This window comes from Homarus americanus, unplaced genomic scaffold (genome assembly GCF_018991925.1).
Source record: "Homarus americanus isolate GMGI-L3 unplaced genomic scaffold, GMGI_Hamer_2.0 scaffold36734, whole genome shotgun sequence".
Classification (NCBI taxonomy): Eukaryota; Metazoa; Arthropoda; class Malacostraca; order Decapoda; family Nephropidae; genus Homarus; species Homarus americanus.
In genome coordinates, this window is record NW_024733126.1 from 11,086,246 (window position 1) to 11,110,833 (window position 24,588).

Genomic DNA, 24,588 nt, shown 5'->3' on the forward strand with positions numbered 1-24,588 from the left:
GCAAATTCGGTCGGGGATATAATTAGACGTGTTCTAGACCGATGTATAATTAGAACATTCTTAATTACAAATAATCATATCGATGCATAATAACAGTATTCATACTTGGCAATAGTCATTATGGCACGTGACCCAAGTCCAGCGGAAGTTACCGGATGTCGACACGGCTCTGTTGTGTACGTGTGTCGGGTTATTGTTGTGGTCATATAATGGGAGCATTGTGACGTCATTGTATAGGAGGTGAATGTTGGCACGCGTGCCTCACTTATCATCCTCCATAATGTGTGTCTAAACATGGTGTACTGCCGGCTTATTATTCATTTTATGATAATCGTCCGTTTAAACCTAAAATACGATAGACTTGCTTCAGGGATAACTTAGTAGTTTTGTTTTGTAATTCCATTGTAATTAGTGAATTTACAGTGAAAAAGGTAATTTTCACTCAACGTATTTTGCAGCCGTTTATAACCAATCAATACTTAAATTATATTTAGTAAGGTTAAATCACTATACAATTATAGTTTGTAATACATTTTATCTTTAAATATTATTTGGATAACTAAATGTTCTCAAATTATATATAATTGGAATTGTTGTTACAATTTGTGCGCGTACATCATTAAGTTGGGGACGCGCCGCTCACTTTTTAATTTACAACCTATCCATTTTTATATCTATTTTACTTTAAAACTGGTTACGCAAGTTATAGAAAATAAAACATGGATTGGCTGTTTCCCTTATTAAAATATCCGAAGGAAACATGATATTTGGAGTGGATAACAACACCCTTGTGACTCTTCCCATGTTGGCCCATGACCAAGATGAAAGATACGCGCGATACCACCGACACACAATACTCCACTATTTTCATTGTTATGGAAGCATCCTCATGGGTGTTATAAGATATGTATAGACTCCATAAGCGTGAAGGAAGGAGAATAGCCTCCATCCACGAAGAAAGAGGTGAAAGTGAGGCTCTGGTTACAGACCTGACGACTCGTCCAATGTACATTACTCACTTTATTATGTATTACTAAATATATTAATATTCCAACCCAAGTGGACACTTACCTGCGACACGACTGTTTAACCCCTTTACTACGTAACTTCGTCTTTAATAATTTATTTGGCTAATGGTTTTATTCAGCAGAGAGAGACCTCGCACACAAGGGGTTAACGCTGTTTATGCTGGTTACTTCATATACAGGTACATGCACTGAGAAATGCATTATGTAGTAATCGCTGCTTGTGATTCCCTTTATGCTTAAAGTCAGTGAACACTTGTCACTGCACACTATGAAAGGAGGTGGGAAAAGCCGATTCAAGCCAATTCATTCTTCATGTTTCTCAACATGTGCTACCATGTAGGGTGTTTATGGATATTATTACTACTTGTACCTGTTGATACAAATCTAATAACTGTTCTAGGTCGCTTTTAGATATATTTACAGGAGTTATGGAATTATGAAATAAATGAGTTTAAGTGTGTGGACTTGTATACATATTCGCGTAATTGAAATTAGCATGTGGCAACTGAAGGCTCGATGTGGGGCAGCCACGTACCACAAAAACAACCTCGTGGCTCGTGTCCGCGTTAGTCTTCTCTCGGTCGTGTTGGTATGCGTTGGGTGGATTTCCCCGAGTGTAGACAAGAGATTCACCGAAAGTACGTTGTGTTACTTCGTGAATTAATGATTTTACTATCGTTAGTGTACTTCTACAGTATGTCAGATAAGCTTGACACTTTCCCTTTATAACCGTATAAAGGAATTGCTCTGAGTATGTACTACTGCTTTCATGACAAACTAAGGTGTGTAGAAAGTTCACGTACAAGTATGAGGTGTGGTGCCCTACGCTACTTGCTCTTATTGTGTGTGGTCATCTTGGCACACAGGGTGGACCACACACGGGCCGAACAGCTCAAACTTAGCAGTAAGTATTCTTGTTGACATACCGTAGTTCCTCTGGTCGATACAGCTCTACTCGCGTGACGTATCCAGGCATTACTTAAAGTTTTCCACTCTAACCTCCGTCTACGCCTGTGCCCAGTATAGCAGAGCCAGTTCATCAGTTACTGTATATTGACCTTGACCTTTGACAATGACCCACCACCCCACCCACAAAGGTAGGGGTAGTGGGTCAGCTGTCTGGTGTGCTAGAGGGGCAGGAGCGAGACTCTTGACCATTCCAACGTCTTAGCCAATTTCTTTTTATAACGTCCCTATGAATTCTTCAATAACAACAAATGGTTAAGGTGCGTAGGGTGTTATCCAAACATCGTAGGTTTCCTCCAGATACTCCGGTTTCTTACTGTACTAACACTGGGCAATAATGTTCATAAAAAAAAAGACCAAACGGCTAGTAAGATAAATGGTGAAATGATAAATCAAAATTACTATCATGATTTCGCCTCGCCCCGCCCCCTCCTCAAGAGTCACAGCTGATTCGCTGTTGCAAACCCTTCCGATTTTGTCCTGAAGTAATGATGTATTTCTAAATGAGTTTATTAATAATCGTTTGGATGACCGTTTCTGACGGGAAAGACATTTATCTAAATTATATAAAGATACATTCATTTATTATTTCAAACATAAGCACGCAGTTTATCAGAAATCTTATACATGAATTAACTGTTAAACTCTGGTAGCAAATTGACGCTTTCGGAGGATGCATTTAATACACTTATTTTTACCCACAATAAGGCATACTAAGACAAATTACGTATCAGTAATACTACAATATGGCAGTTGTTGTCGAGGGCTTGATCTCTCGCTCTTTCTCTACCAAGAGTGGTGTCTTACAGGGTTCTGTTCTTTCACCTACTCTCTTCCTTCTTTTTATCAATGATTTATTTCACACTACAACTAATTCTACCCATTCTTACGCTGATGATTCTACTATTCACTCTTCTTCCCCTTCCTCCTAACTCTCAAACTAGATCTGTTCCTAGAGCTGATATCATGACTTCTATCAATGCAGATCTGTGCAGCATTTCCGAATGGGGAGGCAGAAACTTGGTTAAATTCAATATTAATTAAATTCATTATTTACCAATTACACTTTCTAAATTAGATGATCTCCCCCCCCCTAATTACATTTCAGGACGCTATCATTCTGTCAAATTCTGAAATAAATATGCTAGGCCTCACCGTTTCCTCCAATATGTCCTGGAAATCACACATCCTTAACATAGCTAAAGCTGCCTCCCGAAAGTTGGGAATGCTGTACAGATGCCGTAGCTACTTCACTCCTGAGCAGTTGCTTCAAGTATATAAGGGATTCATTCGTCCTAACTTGGAGTACTGCTCTCATATCTGGGGTGGCTCTTCTTCTGTCCAACTGTTAGATGGGGTGGAATCAAAGGCATTTCGTCTTATTAACTCTCCTCTTTTATTCGACTATCTCTCTTCCCTTTCTCTTCGCCCGAATGTTGCTTCACTCTCTCTCTCTCTCTCTTTTACAAGTACTTTAACGGGCAATGTTCGGTGGATTTGGCATCCTGTGTACCGCCGGCAAGGCCGTGGGCTCGTAACACACGTCTAGCCCACGGTGCCCACCGTTTCTCTGTGGATGTCGGTCACACTAGAATAATCCGTTATAGAACACCCTTCTTTCCTCACACAGCCAAACTGTGGAATGCTCTGTCTTCTTCTGTGTTTCCATACTTATACAATCTGTCTCACTATAAAAGGCTGGTTTTCTGGCATATTCGTGTTGTAGATTAACACAGTATAACCTTTTTCTTCTCTTTTTTAATTTCTTTCTGTTCTTGTTTTTTCGCCCCCCAGTCCCCGCTGTGGGTCGTTCGACCTGTGCCCGGGTGGGCTAATTCCCGTAAAAAAAGAAAAAAAAAGAAGTGACAGTAAGACCTGACCCCAGAGAGGTCACGGCCTCAGGGTACCTGAGTTAACCCGGCGTTATGACCGTGTTAAAGAAACTAATCCTGGACAAGACACACCCGGGTGGTAATAATTAGGAAGCATTACCGACTGGCGACATGACCAGGCACCTGGGGAAACACACTGGCCAAGAGTTCTTTCCGCCGCGTCATTAGCTAACCCGGCGACATGACCGAGTTATTCAAGAAGCTACCCTCCAGCTAGTACACCGATCACCTGGCCAGACACACTCAGATCAGTGACGATATCTTCCGGCTTGCCATCGCCAGTATAAGGAGCCTGCAGCTCCTTCCACGAGGCATTCGGATTATTATTGTAACAGGGAAGGGGCCGACAGCTCCTTCCTAGAGGGAGACTTCCCTCCCCAGCACCGAGTCTCCAGCTAGCAGTCTCCCATAGGAAACATAGTCCAGCTGCAGCTTCCCCAGCCGCTGGGCCTCACTCAGGTCACACCCGAGTCATTGTCAGAGCGATCCATTAGACTCTAATGGATCGCTTAGAGTGAGTTACTTAAGGTGGGAAGTATATCCATTTCATGTTTGTTGCCCGAGTCATTGTATAGTAGTGTAAATATAATGATCTATTAATGTGTCCATGCCATTGAGTTGAATAATATATAGCCGTACTTAGAGTTGGTGTTTTGAAATATTTCCCCTAAGAATATATTAATAGTTAAATAACTAGACGGCCTCGCTACCAGACTTCCTCACTTTACAATCCAACAACTAAATATTCTCCCTATACTTTCTACACTTAATTTACCTGTGTTACAATAATGATAAATATATGTTGGAGTATAAACTCAATACTGTACGAGTATAAATAATACACGTTTCTAATAAGGAAGAATATCAATATGAGTGATAAGGCTTTAAAAATAAAATGTATTCAAGGAAATCTGAAATTCATGATAATCACAAACCAGGGAGGGTCTTCACACAGGGACACTGGTGCCTTGGTGTATCACGCAATAGATCCTAGAATGGTTCAAAGAATTGAAACCCTCAGAAATCATATGTGGAAAAAATTCGTGCATGATATAATATAGTAATAATACAAAGCAATGAAACGGTGAAAGGAATAAGATATATAAATATGAATATGTGGATATATGGGTTAGAGGAGGCCTTGGACAGCCTAGCGGTGATAGCCACGAGTTCAGTTGGGTCAGTCACCCCACACCGGTAGACCCCCTCCCCCCAACCCTTCACTCCAACCTCATTAAATGACTTATATTGGGTATCTCATACGTGAGAGGTTTCTTGAGAACAAAACCACCTGTTCCTACCGATTTGAGTTGTTTTATAATTATTACTATGAACGTTTATGATTTTGTTGGCCGTGTAAATCTGGTAATTGTTTTAACTGAGAAAAGTCTACATCAAGTCTGTCCTAATATTTGTAACCCACTTCGTAAATCACTTGGCAGATATTATACTACTGTATTACCCTTGAAATCCAATAATTCTATATGAGCAATTTATGCCCCAATATGTTGTTCATTATACAATCTGTGATTAAAAAATATAGATGAACCTTATTAAGGAGTCAACCTTTAAGGGAGCAGAGGTCCTTTCTAAGCTGAATAAAATCATCTGGCGTTAACCAGAATAAAATCGTCTGGCTAGACGATTGTGAAAAACAAATATTACAGTGCTCCACCCTCATATAGTGCTACTACCCATTCATTCATAAGTTTGCGACCCTGCCACATTTATGTAAACATCACCACAGGGTAAGGGGAATCTTTAAGGCAACTGTATATTGTATAACTATACTCCATTTTCATATACCTGCACTGTCTTCGTAAAAAAAAGTTTGTAATATGCGAGCGATGTATATTGGTTGCATACTGCGCTATCTACACAAAAGGAAAATACCATCTGCCCACCTGGGTCCGATGTGTTTGGAAATGAACATAATGTACAGCAGTTTAGGTTTGGTTATCATAGTTATCAGTTATTCGCAGGTGCAACTCACAATCAGAAATACCAACCGAACCGAAACTACTGTACATTATGTTCATTACAAACATATCTAACACAGGTGGGCAGACAGTGTGTGTGTGTTACTGTACACTTGAGGACTAGTCTTGATTTGAGGACAGCCGCACGGAACCTACACTGTAGTGACCCCGGGTAATGAGAAACTTTAACTGCAATTGGGGTATACTTAACCGCAGGAGATTTTTATAATACAGGTAGTATTTTATTATAATTATTATTTATAAACTTAAACTTCTAATTATATATAAATATATATATATATATTTTATAATTTTAACTTATGATTTTCCTCATTGTCAGGAGTCACTAGTGTTAGGTTCCGTGCGGCTGTCCACGACTTATAGTTCTGAAGTGGACATATTGAATCAATGTGAACATATATAACGATTTTACTGAATGAACATTATCTTTCTTCAGTCTACAAAATTGTGCTGTCAATTGAACATTACCAGATATCCTAAATGTCAACTAATAAATCTAATATAATCCATCTGGGTCTTAGTAGACAAATGTAATGGCACTAAACCCTAGTCACCTCCTTGTCATGGGGGACTTTAAATATGGCGAAGTCGACTGGAGGAATGAAACTACACCAAATGACCTTAATAATCCTGCTGATCTTTTTGTAGAAACTATGAGACAATTTTCTATTCCAACATGTGAAATATTCGACTCCCTATACTACAGGAGAACAAACACCCAAACTGCTGGAATATCTAGCCCCCGGTGGCACCAGCCATCATGTGACGTTGTCCTTCAGATTTAACATGGTAAGAGCAGGCCAAGGTTCAAATATTACAGTGGCAATTACGACAGGATGAGGGAGGAGATGTGGGGTATTCACTGGCCTGACTTTCTGGTAAACAAGAAATTGGATACTACCCTGTAATGCAGTATATGACTGATAAATATAGCTACAGTATACGAGGGAACTTACACAAGAACCACTTAGTGGTTGACAAAGTTAAGAAGAAATTTCATAAATGTGAGAGAGGAGTTGCGACAAATGATGAACAGGACATATGGGTGTATGCCAGGTCCAGGAACCAAGCAGTCAAAGTGTAGAAGGTCCGAAAAAGAGTTGCAGAGGTGGATAGCAAGCGAGGTAAAGTCAAACCCAAAGGCTTTCTACCATTACACAAAATCATAATTAAAAACACATGTACATTCAAAGACAAAAGTCGTGTCGCGGTTTTGTCCGAAGATTAAATATAACTCTTGAAACATTATGAGAGCCCCCTACCACAAGGCAGAGCGCACCAAAAGTTTAGCCCTTCAGCCTATGTTTTCACCAAATTTCACGACATGACTTTTGTCTTTCATTGTACTCATATTAGATTTGATATTTGATGGTAGTTATGCAGACTCAGTTCAGGACAAAGCGAGGTTAAAAAAAATGTCATCAGTTTTCACAGGAGAGGATGTGAACAATTTCCCTGCAATTGAGGAAAGATGGTTTGGTACAGCGCTGATGCACATTATGTTATCAGGAGCGTATTAGGAACAAATTTTCAAAGCTAAAGGTTCATAAGAGCCCGGGCCCCAACAGCGTGTACCCCAGAGTGCTAATAGAGTTGTGTAACAATCTTGGTGACCCACTTAAAATCCTGTTCTGCAGATGCAGGGATGAACATAACATACCCAGCAAAGTGTGTAAAGTACTAGAGAGCATTATAAGATGTGCCATGATGGAACATTTACTACAAAACAACTTAGTAAAGGACTGCCCAAATATTTATTTGCCAGTACACTCCTGCTTGACGCAATTACTTAAGGTGCTGGATGTTTGGACCCAGATCCTGAAGCGTGGTGACAATATCAATTATATATATCTGAACTTTGCCAAGGTTTTCGACAGTGAAAGAATGAAAATTAAACCGGATGGGTACGGAATTCGGGGGTGTGTCCTAGCCTTGATCAGAGACTTACTTTGTGACCACAAGCAGTGTGTGGTGATTAATGGCACAAAATTCACATGTGTATTCATGGCATGTGGGGTACCATAGGGCAGTGTATTGGAACCGTTCTTTGTTTGTTCCAATAATGACATACCAGAAGCTATACACTCTTCCATACAAATGTTACTGAATGATGTCAATTTATTCAAGGAACCAAACGCACTGTGAAGAGCTACACAAAGGTCTCTTTCAGTTACACGAGTGGTTAAAGGAAGGTTTGTTAAGATTCAACGTCATGAGAAGCATGAGGAAGCACCTAGGTCATACCAACAGTAATGAGGCGTATCACATGTCCCAACATGATGAAGAAACACCATTAACAGAGACCAAATGTGATCAAGGACCTGGGTGTATATGTTGACAATGAACTGAAGTTCTCGGACCAATACTTGATAGTCATTCTCTCGTAATGCTCTTCTTAAGTGAGGTGCTTCCCCGTTTGGAGTATTGTACTGTACTGCCATCCTGCCTGGTCCCCGAGATATGCTAGTATGCTAGAGACTGTCAGTTGATTGAAAACTTTCAAAGGAGGGTCACCTGCAGTTGCCTAGCTTATACTATAGGCAGGCATGGGGTGACTTAATAGAAGTTTATAAACACATCAAAGGACATTATTCAGTCGAGTGTTCATGCCTTGAGCTGGCGGATGCCTGTCCCACTAGGGGTCACAGCTTAAGGTTGAAGAAGCCACAGGTTCAGAAAACTGTCAGGGCAAATTTTTTTAAAGAGTGTGTTGTGAACTCTTGGAAAAACCTGCCAGTGTTGTGACAGCACCGAATGTGAGCTCTTTCAAGACCAAGCTTAACGAACACTGGCGCAAGTACGGATACATCCTGGAACCAGTACATGCAGGGTACTTGCCAACAATGCCCAAGTGGGTAATGGGCCAATTCGTGACAAAGAGGATAGAGTAAAGTAGGATCACTGACCTTTGACTCTCTGTACTTCAGACCCCCTTTCCTTCACTCTGAGTCATTCATTAATAAAGACGGAATAAGAGAGCACCTCAGAACAGCATGTTGTTAAGCTAGTGAGAAACGAGTTTCGAGGTCACAGAGCAAATGGTTAATTAAAGGAATGGTGATGGTGCGATGGAAATATTCTATGGGAAAACACTGGCATGTTAGACCTACTAATTTGCCTTCAGTTTTGATAAGGCATTGATGGTTTATGGGCATCGACTTATTCAGCTAAGGCAACAGCTTCCGTGTACCAAGTGACACCAACTTGATAAACATTACCATTTGAATTTACTTTTATCCTCTTTGCCACTGACGAGCTGTTTATCTCTGACATAGCTGTACAGATGTCAATAGTGCATCTTTGAAGGTTTGCACTCAAGGATTTTATATAACGAAGTGCATTGTGACACACAGTAAATGACACCTAAAATTTAAATGGTATAATTATAAGGAACAGTGATTTTGCTTTAGAAATTGTCTCTATCCTCATGATATTTTGCAGTTTCAACAACAGCTCCCCAAATACCTCTAAAGCATCATGTCGAGCAACCCAACAAGTTTTGCATAAATCAACTAACTTTAGCCTGGAACTCTGAGGGCACATATTCACTAATATTGTCTTAAGCAGTCGTCGGTGCTTGGGTGAATACAGTCTAGAAAATATTCTGCTCAGGTCTCACCCATCTCCCCCTCCCCTACCCTGCCACACATACATTTCCATGTAGGTGCAATATTTGGCTTGAGGATAGACAGTAAATTAAGTAATATACAGTTCTGTCTATCGTCATTGATAACTGGAAATTTCAATTATGTAGACTGAAAAATGATAATGTACCGTCAGACCCATGTGTCTAAGAGGGCATATGCCCTTCAGAACCCCCCTGGGAACAAGCCCGTTGGGGGTGGGAGTTGAATGGTATTAGAGGCGTCCCATGCATCCTCCAATACATGTGTTTGTCGTCTAATGAAGTGTTGTTACGATGGACCACATGAGCTACAGGGTGAACCTTAAGTTAACGGACTATGTTATCGATAACTGGGACATATGCAAACGTGTTCATGGCCTGAAATGGTGCTGTGTTGTTGAACATTACGACTTAGAGAAAGTATATTGATATACGGTATTTGACGGTGTTGTTTGGTACAGGTGAACTAATGTTATGTCTTGCTAAAGGGTTTCTTAATTTATCATTTTTTTTATGTACTGTACTGGTACGTGTTCTCTAAAATTTAAGTTTATGCTATACCTCCCCTACCCTGACTATATTATTACAGCATAGGTGGGTTTGTATGGATAGTCCTATAGACATTTTAAATGGGTTATCCTTTAATTCAGGGCAGGATGCAAATGCATTACAGGAGGATCTAAATAAACTGCAGGGGTGGTCTGAAAAATGGCAAATGAAATTCAACACCAGCAAGTGCAGCGTACTTAATATTGGAAGAACAAATACTTATAATGTATACAGCCTTAACAACATCAACCTAGAGAAGTCGACTTGTGAAAGAGACCTAGGGGTACTTGTAAGCCCGGACCTACAGCCTAGAAAACAGTGCGTTAATGTTCGAAATAAGGCAAACAGAGTACAGTATTGGGTTTTATATCTAGAAGTGTAAGTAACAAGAGTGCAGAGGTCTTATTGCAACTATATCTTGCGCTAGTCAGGCCGCACCTCGATTATGCAGTTCAGTTCTGGTGCCCCTATTATAGAATGGATATAAATTCACTAGAGTCGGTGCAGCGAAGAATGACAAAAATGATTCCGGGACTTAGAAACCTTCCATATCAGGATAGGTCAAAGAAACTTAACTTGCATTCCCTAGAAAGACGAAGAGTGCGGGGAGATATGATAGAAGTATTTAAGTGGGTGAAAGGAATCAATAAAGAGGATATAGATAAAGTTCTTATAATATCCGAGCAGGATAGGACTCGGAGCAACGGATTCAAGTTGGATAAGTTTAGGTGGGAGATAGGAAGAAACTGGTTCACAAATAGGGTGGTGGACGAGTGGAACAAGCTTAGCAACTTTGTAGTAAGTGCGGGAACTCTGGAAAGTTTCAAAAGGAGGCTAGATAGATTCATGGATGATAGAGTGGTAGTAACTCTCGACAGGAGCTGCCATGCACAGGACAACCGGCCTATTGCAGACTCCTTATGTTCTTATGTAATTAGGATTAATCCACTGGATAGGTTCACAAAATAATGGCCCACTTCATGAAGTGTGTTAACTTATAGTCAAGCTATGAAAAATATGCCCCAAGCCCTAACAAGATCTTGTGCTGCCTTGCAGGTGGGTGTGTGAAGGGGTCTGGGTGTTCGCAATGTCCTGCGGACCACTACACACGGGCGCCTGATGGCTCCATGCTCTGCTGCCCTGGGTGTGCTGCCGCCATCCTCTACCATGGTAGTTTCCCCAGCAGCTGGTGTGTCTGCTACAATGGTCAGTGCCAATTAACATGAACATAGATTTCTTCTTTAAATGTTTAACTATTGTAATTAACATTAGACCGCCTCTTTAAAACTTCATTCACATTGGTAAGTTACTTTTGTAACACTAATCTCCTTTACAAATTTTATATAATGTATAGCATTTACAGAACTTTGCTGCTTATGTAAATTACACTTTCAACACAAGTTTCTGTACCTAGTAACTTTTCATGATATTGTTTCATTAATACTGGAATTCATTCTCGTTTTATGTACAGGTAAACCTCGATAAACGATGGGGTTAGGTTCTTAAAAAAGCCATCGCTAAGTGAAATATCATAGATAGGGAGTGTAATTAGGGTAAATTAAGAGTTACAAGTAAGGAATAATTTATAGTTGTAGGATTGTAAAGTAAGGAAAGTTTGGTAGCGTGGCGGGTTAGTTATTTAACTTAATATATATTCTTAGGGGGAATTTTCTAAACACCAATTTTAGTACAGATATTTATTAGTTAACTCAATGGTATGGACACATCAATAGATCATTATATTTATGTTAATAGACAATGACTTTCGGACACAAACATGAAATGGATACACTTCCCACCGTAAGTAACTCACCCTTGGATCGCTCTGACAATGACTCACGTGTGACCTGAGGGAGGCCCAGGGGCTGGGGAAGGTCTACAGGTGCTGCTGGACTCTTGTCTCCTGTGGGAAACTTGGCTAGCTGGGGAGGGAAGTCTCCCTCCCAACCTCGACTTGTGACGAGCGTGACTCCTATCTTCTTCCGAGTCCTGTCTCTCCCTGGGAAGGAGCTGTAGGCCCCTTATATTGGCGGAGACATGCCGGCAGATGACCTCTCTTAATTAACACTAACTGGGTAGGTCTGGACTGCTGTGTTTGCCCAGGTCCTGGAGGTTAGCTTCTTGAGCAACACAGTCAAGATCGCGTGGCGGTGAGAACTCTGGGTCAGGTCTTAATCTCACCTTAATTACTGTAGGGAATGTAGGGTGTGTCAACTTACGAGGATGTACACATGGACATCTACATATGTGTTGTACTTCTCTGGGCTGTAAGCTACGGTCTAATAAACAATCATTACAGGAGCATTATAACATGGGGTTCAATGGGATACGTTCCCAGCCAGTCCCCAAACACTCATGTATCACCAACAAAAAAATTCTTACACTTACAAAATCAATAGAAACAATTAAATAACACTCACCACATCATGGAGAACAAGTCTGGTCATTATAATATGTCCCCTTTGAGGCTAAGGGGACTCTTGTTGGTGGAGTGAAGATGTCACTCTGACTCCCACACAGCCTCTGGGGAGTCTCGTGCTGTGTCACAATGTCAAGCTTCACCTCAGGGACATGGTTGTTCACGATGCCTTGGCCGTCTCAGACATTTTCAAAGTTACACCACACACTTCATAGTCACAAAAACAGAGCAAACGATAATATAAAGACAATGATAGTGGCCGACACTGCTCTACAGTACATCATTTTTTACAACAAAGGCATAGCACCTTAGTCACAAAAATACAGAAAATATCACTTCATGGTCACTGTAACACAGTGCTATCCTCTCACTACAAAAAAATAACGATAAGCAAAATGTACATACTGTACAGCTATCGATTCTGAATGATTATCATGGAGCTACGCTATGGTGGGAAGATGCGATTGATAAAGTACCGAGAGCAGGACTGTAGTGCGCGGGTTGACCGCGTGGCGCCGCACAGGTAGATATTACTGCAGCTGACAAATGCAGCGAGAGATGCGTGGTGCATAGGGTAAAATTTTGTTTCCTTATAAAATGTCACTGACTTGACATAGAAAAATATAAATTGTATTGCTGGCATCCTTGCAAGACAGCAATTAATTTGAGTGTACGTATACAAACTATAGTTTGCACTAGAGATAAAAGAAAAATTCAAATTAATGGATAGCGATGGATATTCAATGGATATCATTAAAGCAAATTTTTTTGATCATATATAGCAAGATGGTTTAAATTCATGACCATCGTTAAAGTGGAATATCACTGAATGAGACATCATTTATCGAGGTTTACCTGTACAGTACTATAAACATTTATGTTATATGTATGTAAACGCCTTAGTTAAGGACGTTCAGGTTACGGGCAAGTCGAAGGGAATGATTGAAACCCGTCTTTTGACGCATTCAATATTTATTGATGTGGTCAAAACCTGCAGAGAAGGCGTTCATAATATTACAAGGTGATCCATCTGATACATAATTAGTTAGTCAGTCTCACAATTTTATCTTAATTACAATTTATTAGACATACTGACATAACACAAATTTCATAACTCTATTAATCTTAGCTTCGCTTCATTCAGCATTGTCTTATTACTCCAGGTTAGGCAGAAACGAGTAGGCATAATTAGTCAACAATATTTCAGTACCTAGGGGTATGTCATCACTTAGGTTGTACTTACAAGTGCGGGTCAATGCAGATCAGTATGGTGTTCCAAGAGAAAACAGTACAGTGGTCCCTCGGTTAACGAGCGCCTCGGTTAACGAGATTTCGGTTAACGATTTGCCTTCCATAAGATTCCTAACTTCGGTTAACGAGCAATCCCTCGATTAATGAGTTTTTTACGAGCCGACTTCAACATGTTTTCGCTTGCATTTGGCGGTCCACCAGCTGTAGTATTAGTCCGCCAATACAGTAATCAGTTTTAGGGCTTAAATTCCTTACTATTTTAGTAAATATCAAGAAGTTTATACTATTCAATAATTTTAAAAGTTTAATATTAACTTTTTTAGTCATTTTAACAATTATTGAACATAATTGAAGGTAAAGAAACTAGTTTCTGGCGTGCCATCCAGCCTGTTAACACACCAGACAGGCGTTAGTCTCTCTGTTTTCAGTGGAGGTAACATCTTGCTTGAGACTCTCTTCAACTAAACGCTTTTTTTCTGTGTTTCCAAGCAAATTATTGGTCATTTTGAAATATATTTTACATATTGACAATATATAATGCAGTGCAGTGTTGATTTAAAGAAAATAATCTTGAATTACACCAAGAGAGCTAAAATTTTATGGGTGAAATGGCACCATGGGGTGACTTCTCTTCCACCCCAATGCCTTCTCTTCTTCCTTTTCCTCCACCCCCATTCTAATTCCCATCATCATCATCATCCAGGAGCCTTCTACATACACACCTCAAAGTAAGTGTACTTTTCTACCTTTTTTGTTGAATTTAGGCAATTTTCGGTGAGCTGGAACCAATTACCCAAAAACCCATTGAAACAATGGTTTCGGTTAATGAGTTTTTTGGTTAACGAGCAACCTGCTGGAATGGATTGTGCTCGTTAACTGAGGGACCACTGTATTGCGTAAATCGTCCCAGCACAAATTCTCGGACAGGAGAAGGCTGGTCTTCACAGCATCACTAGAGAGGGCGATCTGTCTCATGGAGGGGCGGGCAGCCAACGCCACCAGTCTAAGACAGTCCACTCAGCAGAACCAGGACTTGTCTGTAAACACTTCTACATCTGGCGAGGTCACAGGTCGAAAGATTTAATGGCATCACACGCCAGCACTGCAGCTGAAGCCAGCGGTGATAACAATGTAAATGACACTAACATAACAATAAACACATTCGCTTTCATAGACATATGATCATGAGTTTAATGGGTCACTTGTGTTACTGTACCTGGACTCACAATTAGGAAAACATTGAAGCTGATTTCGTGCTATGGATCATTCAACCTCAGTGATACTGTCAAAATTATTTATTTTTTTCAGCACTCCATTCTTCCACAGATCCATAAAGAGTGTTCATCATACACTAGTTGTAAAGATGAATACTGTATTGTCTATTCCTTAGTGACTAATCATCTGGTTGCTGTCACTAGCCTACTGTTACAATACATTTTCTTAAACTTTTTTATAAAAAGAGTGGGGCAATATTCATTCAACTACAGATTCTATGTTTGGTAACAGGTATACACTTAATCTAAATACCTGCACACACACACACACACACAGAGAGAGAGAGAGAGAGAGAGAGAGAGAGAGAGAGTGTCATTATGTGAAATGTAATACAAGTGGGATTTCCTTGTACAGTACAGTACTGTAGTTGACTGTTAGACTAAAACACAGCATCTCCAGCAGGAACCAAAGGGGAAAATGATGTTGAATCTAGGACAATAAGGTTTCCTGGGTCATCCAGCCTGGAATCAAAGCTTCCACCAAGCAGGAGTGATACTGCTGGATTCTTCAGCCTGGAGCAGACATCTCCTGCGAGAGGAAGCCTCAGGGATGCACTCTACATCCTCAATCAAGGAGGTAATGAGAATGACTTTGTGGTGAGCATAGTAAGAGCATAATGTGAGTGGTTGAATTGTGGGTGTGTTTTTATTGCATCTATAGTATTCTTGGAACTTCAGTACAGTACTTATACAACCAGCAAATTAAACTGGATATGAATTTTTTTTTTACATTAGATGTACGAGATCCTATTTGGATGAAAAAAACTTGAACATAAACGTCCACTGCACTTATTCAACTTAAGTTTCATCCCTGGCACCTAATAACTCAGAATTTATTGAGCAGAGTATGTTGAGACCACTAGCCCTGTGGTGTCCCCGGCAGTACAGAAGGCCCTCATGCTGATGGCCGACACACTAGAGGACCTCCATGCTCGGGTGTCACTGTTGGAATCCATTGTCTTGCGTACCTCAGGTGAGACCAAGTGCATAACTCCCTCCTATGCTGACACTATGTGGGCCTAGATTGTTCCAAAAGATATCATACCTATATGAGCAGAACACAGCACAGTACATTGAAAGATTCTGATGAAGATATGAATAAAGTCTTTTTATTTGTGATGAAGTAATTGTAAGAGAAGTACCGGGTACTTGGCTACTGTACTGAGGTTCGTTGTTGATTCAAGTATACAGTACTGCAATTCATATATTTTACACACACACACACACACACTTTAATTTTTACTTTTATCCTCTTCGCCAGTGATCAGCTCGTTAGTCACTTGGGTGGTCAGCCATATCTCTGTTATGCACTGGATCTTGAATGTATCTGTACCTGTGTCATAGTTTATGGTACTGAAGTAGGAAATACTGTAGTTCATTTATACAAAAAAACTGTTTTAGCAAGTGGAAAAGTGGTGAACAATGATTGTACAATCAAAACTTGCCATAACACTGTTGTTGAAGGAAATAACATTTACCTAGCTTTTTAACAAGACTAAAAGAATCTTTAACAGTACAGGGGTACATAAATTATTAGTACAGGTTGACAATCCCTTATCCGAAATCCTTGGGACCAGATACATTTCGGTTTTTGGAATTTTTCGGATTTCAGAGTTTGGTTTTTTTTTTTTTTTTACAGGGATCAGCCCACCCAGTCACAGGTCACTGACCCACATTGGGGCCTGGGGGCTAAAATATAATAATAATAATAATAATAATAATAATAATAATAATAATAATAATAATAATAATAATAATAATAATAATAATTCATAGGTCTAGGTCATGTTTCTCACTTTTGATATTTTTTTTCATTCTTGTATTTCTTTATTATTATTATTACTTCATTATTACAGTAGTATTAGTTTTATTATCATTATTATTATTATTGTTATCATTCTTATTTTATTTTTGTGTATTTTTTATTAAAAATTTTATTTACTATGAATAATTATTATTATTACTGTATTATTATTATTATTATTACCTGTATTATTATAATTATTATTACTATTACATTTTCACCCCCCAGGCCCCGATGTGGGTCAGTGACCTGTGCCTGGGTGGGCTAATACCCAAAAAAAAAAAAAAAAATTGCTCCACAAATTTTTTTTCGGTTTTCAGAGCTTTTCGGTTTTCGGAATTTCGGATAAAGGGTTGTCAACCTGTACAGTACTGTAATTGGTGAAAGGTATTAGTATGGGAACAAGGAATTTGGACAAATTGCAGTTGAAGGTGTCAAGAGCACACATTATAGGGTGCAGAGGGCACCTTGGGAAGGCTGAACTGCACACTGTACAGTCCTGTACATACTGTACTTGGTTTTGAGCTATTAACATACAGAAAACACCGGTACTTTCACTGGGTTGACTATAAACTTTTCATTTTTTATCCCTATTGATTAGAAATGTAACTTAGGTCATATCCTCACCTACAGAACTCTTAATATATGGTATGTTCTAACTATTTTCAACTTGACATCGAGTTTAAATATATGGTATTGTATAAAGTTATTACTCTTTAACCCACTGTGTGGGTGAATAAAATCATTTGACAATTGTCAGAAAAAATCCTATGCGTAACATTACTCCTTAATGGATTAATCACGGTTTTCCTAAGAGATTAATTAATACTTATACAGTATTGGCAAAATTCTTAACAATACTTGGCCCACAGTAGTATGCAATAGACATCATCTGCATTCCCTTACACAGTACAATAAATTTTCCCATGGGATAAACCTAAAAGCTCATTAATGATCACTACTGTACCCACAAATTTCACTGAAAATGATATTCAGCACCCAAAATTCTATTTAAAAATTCTTCACAACAAAATATTTGATACCCACACAACTACAATCATCAGTAATTTATCAGTTTGCATGTGCTAGCTGGAGATCAGCATATTATTGTTAAAACAAAAAGACACTTAAAGATACGCATACATGAGCACTTTGGTCATTCTATTTGAACAGGCCAATTATTCACCCAACCATCTTATTCCATTATCTGTAAACACATCCACCAACATTACCACCAGTTCACATATAGAGACTTTAAATGTTCTCGATAAGACCAACAGTACTTGCCAACAGTGCGTAACAGAGATGTGACTGACCGCCCAAGCACTAACGAGCCGATCAATAAAAACCAAAACCTGCTATCAGTGATATGCCCTTGTATGAACGATTTTGTTTCTCACATTAAAATTTGTGTACCCCAATCTGTATTCTTCTTTTGTACTGTAGTTACATTTATTTGCTTATCTCAGAACTTGAACTTCTTCATCTATGTGCATTTATGATTTTAAACTTGTTTTATTAATCACTTAAATAGGTAGTAGGAAGCTACCAAACAGGGAGGTGCTACCACCTGGGAAGATACTGGAAGCATGATGTACAGTACTATCTAATGGTAGACCCTGCTGCCATATGGCATCATAAAAATTGTCACCAAGTCCCACGTTGCTGATCTGACTTTCTGCCTCATTACACACAATTGCAGTCTCGATTGTTTCTCTCACTTTGACAACACAACATACATATATCGTTTCTCACTTTTTCATTTTTGTATTTCTTTATTATTGTTATTATTATTACAGTGTTGTTATTATTATTGATATCATAATTATTTTTATTTTTGTATTTTTCATTAAAAAATTCACTTATCTGAATTATTATTATTATTATTATTATTATTATTATTATTATTAATGCATTTTCGCCCCCCAGGCCACGATGTGGGTCAGTGACCTGTGCCCGGGTGGGCTAATCCCTGTAAAAAAAAAAAATAGCCACTTGGTGTTTGTCCCATATTTTTGTATTTAAAAGTGATATCCCTGTTAGCTGGAACAATTGGTGCACAAAGCCCTTCCGGGGATGAGAGATCTCCGAGTAAAGAGGCAACTCTCTCAATCCCGGGTAAATCCCACATCCCCGTAATTTTTCCGAGTTCAGTGAACCCTCGAATGTTCGGACCAGGTAAATCCAGATTTTGGAAGATTCGGACAAAATTTGGGGGTTCAGGGGGGCCGAGAAGCATTCCCAAAACAGAACAAATATCATCTTAGGCCCATGTAACTAAGATGTCCGCACAAGGGACACAGGTGCCTGAGGCAAAAAACATAGAGTTGTCAATTGTTGTTTGTGGGAATATTATTTCATTAACTATAGTAACGATACAATGTTTCTTTTTATGTTATTGTATGTAAATGTATGGTTTATATAATTTGTTTATCACTGTGCCCATCACAGTTTTCAAATTAGACTACAAGATATGTAGTTCTCCCATACGTATTTCGATAGTACGCCTGGCAAAGGGAGCGTGTGAATGACTGCTAATTAAAAGCATCGTCTGCTATTGTAACTCCCCTCACTCCCTGCCATATATCACTGGATTACTGTTATTATTAGTGATTAATCGTGGCATTTTAGCCAGGTTAGACTTGTCACAGCAACTACCGGGCTACTTGGGCCAAGCTGTGAGGTGTTATGGTTGATGTATTTTCGGGTAGATATACGTAACTTTATTTATTTTGCCCAGTTACATGCACACACCATCCTACATACATAGTGAAAAAAGTAAAAGAAATGCTGTACTGTACTACAGTTGTCCTAAGGGCCAACACGTAAAGGGAATATACATTTCTTTGCACATGAGTTAGCTGACTCGGTGAGGGAGTGGAAGGAGAGTGTAGGGGGTGGGGAGCATTGCTAGGGAATTTGCATCCCAGCTAGTCTCTGTTGCTATGATGAAGCAGGGAGTGTATGCAAATGGTGACTGTGTTAAACTTTAATTCGGATTTTATTTACTGATTTGGTACAGTATTTTTTATTGGTATTATTTTTATTTATTCCTCACATTTCCTAGTACTGTACTGTATTATTATTTTAAGGAAACTATGGCTACAGGAGGAAAATACACACGAGTTTTTTCCTAAATACTCCCTGCTAAAATGTGGGGGGTGTCTTTTATCATTTTTATACATTTAGTACATTCAGCGGAAAACACAGACAATCGTTTTTTTCGGACAGGTGGTCCCCCCACCTTTCGTCCGGATATTCGAGGGTACAGTGACCCCTCGGTTAACGAACTGCCTTCCATAAGGATCTTCAATTCGGTTAACGAACAAAAATTCGGTTAACGAATTTCTTACGAACCGACCTCAACATGTTTTCGCTTGCACTGACCGGGCAACCAGCTTTAGTATCAGTCCGCCAATACATTAATCGGTTCTAGGGCTTAAATTCCTTACTATTTTAGTAAATATCAAAAAGTTTATACTATTCAATAATTTTAAAAGTTTAAAATTCAATTTTTTAGTCATTTTAACAATTATTGAACATAATTGAAGGTAAAGTGACTAGTTTAATGCACGGCATCCAGCCTCTTAACACAGCAAACAGGCGTTAGTCTCTCTCTGTTTTCACTGGAGGTAACATCTTGCTTGAGACTCTCTTCAACTAAATGCTTTTTTTCTGTGTTTCCAAGCAGATTATTGGTCATTTTGAAATATATTTTACATATTGACAATATATAATGCAGTGCAGTGTTGATTTAAAGAAAATAATCTTGAATTACACCAAGAGAGCTAAAATTTTATGGGTGAAATGGCACCATGGGGTGACTTCTCTTCCACCCCAATGCCTTCTCTTCTTCCTTCTCCTCCACCCCCATTCTAAATCCCATCATGATCATCATCATCATCATCATCATCCAGGAGCCTTCTACATACACACCTCAAAGTAAGTGAACTTTTCTACCATTTTTGTTGAATTTAGGAAATTTTCAGGGAGCTGGAACCAATTACCCAAAAACCCATTGAAACAATGGTTTCAGTTAACGAACTTTTCAGTTAACGAACGACCTTCTGGAACAGATTGAGTTCGTTAACCGAGGGGTCACCGTACTGCGAAAATTTCCTCGGAATCTTTCCGGATCTAGCGCATTATTTCATTCCCTGAATTTGCTCCCAGACCCTGATTTTTTTTTTTTGGGGGGGGGGGGGGGGTTATTTTACGGAATTTTCTCAGAAAATGCGCCCGATTTTCAACCTCGGAAACACACTCACAGACCCAGGGGGAAAAATTGCAAGCCAATTTTAATTTCAGGTATTGGAGAGTTCTGGTTATCAGGGATTCCAGCAAAGAGAGATATTGATGTCGCTGATTTTTAAACAATATCCATTTATTTATTTTATTCTCATGAATATACCCTGTACAGTACAGTACAGTAACTACCTGTACATAACCCTGTCTCCTTTGGCCCTGCTCGGAGGATGGAATAAACAAAGTTTCAAAATGTTAGTGGATTGAATTAACCAACCCAATGTACTGTACAGTACTCAAGATGTTTGTGATTTCTTTGGTGCTTCCCTCCACCATACCTTGTTTTTTAATTGAATTAATATAAACAATTGTTAACACTTCAGCTAATACTGTACAGTGAAAAGGTTTATTGTTACATCATGTAATGTTTTTTAGGAACTATGATTTTATTTTGTGAACATTATTGTTCTGTGCCAGATCTTCAGCCTAGTGGCAGTATAGACCGTGTGGGGACGGTGAAACCTTCATCAGAAGGCTTTTGTGCCTCCTCCAGCTTCACTCGTATCGGCAATGGCTGCTACCACTTCTCTGTCATGCGTGACCACCGTGCACATTGGAAGGTACTGTACCCTTCTGTTGTGTCACACTTCACATCCTCTCTGCAGTGTCACATTTCACACCCTCTCTACTGTCACACTTCACATCCTCTCTGCTGTGTCACACTTCACATGCTCTCTGCTGTGTCACATTTCACACCCTATCTGTTCATCACACTGTCTCTACTGTCACACTTCACATCCTCTCTGCTGTCATGCTTCACATGCTCTCTGCTGTGTCACATTTCACATCTTCCCTGCTATACCCTGCCAGATGTGCCACACCCCAGTATCCCTATTTAGTCACCCTTCTTTTCAACATATCACACAAAACAGGTCTGAGCTGAATTATGTGTGGGGTCTAGTATATTTGGAACACCAACTAAGACTCGTCAATATATTACTAAGCTGAGATTTTAAGGTTTGCCACAAGCTACTGCTTCCCCATCTGTGCCCTGACCTATTATCTCGGTTAAGTGGTAAATAAGGACATTTAGGAATTTATTGTTTGTTCAGTCTGAGTAGAATGCATGTATACACATCTCATTATTATTATCTGCTTTCCAGGATGCCAACGACTCATGTGCAGCCATTGGAGGGAAGTTGGCAGAGCCCACCACAAGGCGTGAATTCATAGACCTCGCACAGCACCTCTCTCTCTCTTCATCCACCACTGGTATGCCCACAAACATGATTCTTCATGTAAATCCTTAGCCTTTCTCAGTTCATGGTAGATGAAAAGGTGCGAAAGAAGCTAATATGCAATCACTGGATATACAGTAGGTAGTGTTACACTCCTCACTGCCTGAGTTTGGCTGTAAAAGAATCCTCATTATTATAGACAGCCAAGTATTAGGGCCATTATAATGCTGTATTCATCCATTTTGATAATTTTTTTCTTTTTCTCTGACCTTGTCTCACTTCTTAGAGCTTTAATAGGTATGATTTTGAGTTTCCTGGGGACAAGATGTGTTATTAATTAAACTTTCCTTTTTGTGTGTGTGTGTTGTATAGTATATACTTCTCATTTAATCACCCACACCTCCGGCAGGTTTCGGCTATTGGATAGGTGGGCTGTACCCAGGATTATCGTGGCGGTGGTCATACATTGGGAAAGAGGTAACCCTCAACCCCTCTTACTGGACAGGAGAAGACTCCTCAGGACGGAAGGTGGTACCTGGTGACACTACCCCAGGGAGGTGTCTTACTCTCACCTACTTAGTCAAGGCCTCAGACTACTTCTATGCTGCTGATGAATGTGGCTTCGAGAAGTATTACATCTGTGAGCTGTTAGAAAGATCTCACAGGAAATTTTGAAGGTAGGTCTTGAACTTCTCCTGCTGCATCTCCCCTTCTTAAATGGATCGTCAGGAGGTTGAAGAAGGCTTATGTACTGTATGTACCCTAATAAAGAGGGCCCACAGGAGGCTTTAAAAGGGCTTATTTACCCCATCTTCAGGAAATTCAGAAGGTATTTTTGTATCTTTCCTGTAAAAAAAAAATTCCACAAGAGAACGAAGATAGCTCCAGCTCCTCCCTTGGTAAAGAAGACCCACAATAAATTCTGAAGTAGACTCCTGTTCCTCCTTGCCCAAAATTGGAAGTAGGATTATATCTGTTCCACATTTGTTAGAAAATCCAGCAGGATTCTTTTGAGTGTCTTCTGCACCTCCTTACCTAGAAAGAACCTACGGATGGTTCTGGATGTGGCAGCACTATCTGTGCTGTTATAGAGGACCCACAAAAGTCTGAGTAATATAGCATCTGCACTTCTTCTGGTACTGGGCATTTAGTTAAATAAATGGTTATACTGTATATACTGTACAGTATAACTAATTATTATTAACTTCATACAGAAATCTATTTCTCTGATTTGTGTAAGACAGTTTATATTAGAAAATGTCACTGCTTAAGTAAGGTTGAATACTGTACTGTAATGCCTGTAACTGTAATTCACACAGAACATTGTCTTGGTAGTATTGTACAGTTGTGGAAATGTGTTCCTACACCCCCTGTGGTAACCCAAACGGCACCGTCACAGTAGCATTATCACTACCGGGTAATTATGATTGAATGGGTATTGCTCATGTAACAGCAGACGTGATTGGGAGATAGGTTTGCTATAGGTCATATAGATTGGCCGTTTGGAGACACGGTCACCACAGAGGGCATAGGAACACATTTCCGCAACTGTACCTGTAATTATTTATTTACACATTAATATTGTCATGCACTCTAAATCATAAAATCTACTGAATATTTACCACTCACAGGTATCTATAGATATTTGTGTAATATTCATTATCTTTTATCTGTTACATGAAATTCTCAAAATCAGACATTGGGGAAGTTTTAAGTGAATGGAAATAGAATGTATATTTTTTGCATTCATTTAATATAGAGGTTTATGACAGCATATATTTTCTGGTGATGAAATTAACTGAAAGTCAAGCAAATTCTTCTCAAGCGTAAATTTTCAGCTTGGAAAATTCTCACTATCATCTAAGAAAATCACATACACCCAACTGTACATTATTTTATTGCTATCATTGTCTAACAAGCAACAACATTAAAATTATACAGTAGCTTCTCGCTTAAAGAGTAATGAAACCAAATACAGGGTACACAAAAACACCAAGCCACATTTAGTACATACAGGTACACACAAACATTCTTATAAAATTACAACTGTACAAATTCAATGCCATCTGCATCTGCTCTTCACAGTAGCTACTGATACTGTACTGTCAATAATTAGCTACTCCTTTCATAATGTTTGTGACAATCATTTCCAGTATTGTCAGTGTTAACCTGCACGAGAAACTTGTTTGGGATTTTGCCGGATTGTAATTTTGTAGACCACTTTATGGCCTGTCAAAACAAATGAGGGATCTCTTTAATAAAATTTGAAAAAAAAAAGAATAATACCCACCCACTAA

The 24,588-nt window shown here is 39.2% G+C and overlaps 1 protein-coding gene across 5 annotated transcripts; it reads left to right on the top strand.

Annotated features, from left to right (window-relative positions):
• The first annotated feature begins 1,582 nt into the window (after positions 1-1,582).
• Positions 1,583-24,588, top strand: LOC121869352. Of its 5 annotated transcripts, none has more exons than XM_042370679.1 (7): positions 1,583-1,932; positions 11,117-11,266; positions 15,405-15,581; positions 15,849-15,977; positions 21,531-21,673; positions 22,217-22,325; positions 22,701-24,588. In XM_042370679.1, the coding sequence occupies exons 1-7, from the start codon at positions 1,782-1,784 to the stop codon at positions 22,964-22,966; spliced, it is 1,125 nt and encodes a 374-aa protein (XP_042226613.1). In that variant the 5' UTR covers positions 1,583-1,781; the 3' UTR covers positions 22,967-24,588. The 5 variants fall into 5 exon arrangements, with proteins under 5 accessions (XP_042226613.1, XP_042226616.1, XP_042226614.1 ...); XM_042370680.1 differs by having other exon boundaries at positions 1,584-1,932; positions 15,408-15,581; XM_042370682.1 differs by lacking the exon at positions 15,849-15,977.

What these genes read in the sequence shown, in the direction of transcription:
- LOC121869352 (XM_042370679.1), top strand. Translation starts at nt 1,782, where the DNA reads ATGTACTACTGCTTTCATGACAAACTAAGGTGTGTAGAAAGTTCACGT. An exon ending in CATTGTCTTGCGTACCTCAG is followed by an intron (nt 15,978 to 21,530) that starts GTGAGACCAAGT and finishes GTTCTGTGCCAG; the next exon opens with ATCTTCAGCCTAGTGGCAGT. An exon ending in ACCACCGTGCACATTGGAAG is followed by an intron (nt 21,674 to 22,216) that starts GTACTGTACCCT and finishes TCTGCTTTCCAG; the next exon opens with GATGCCAACGACTCATGTGC.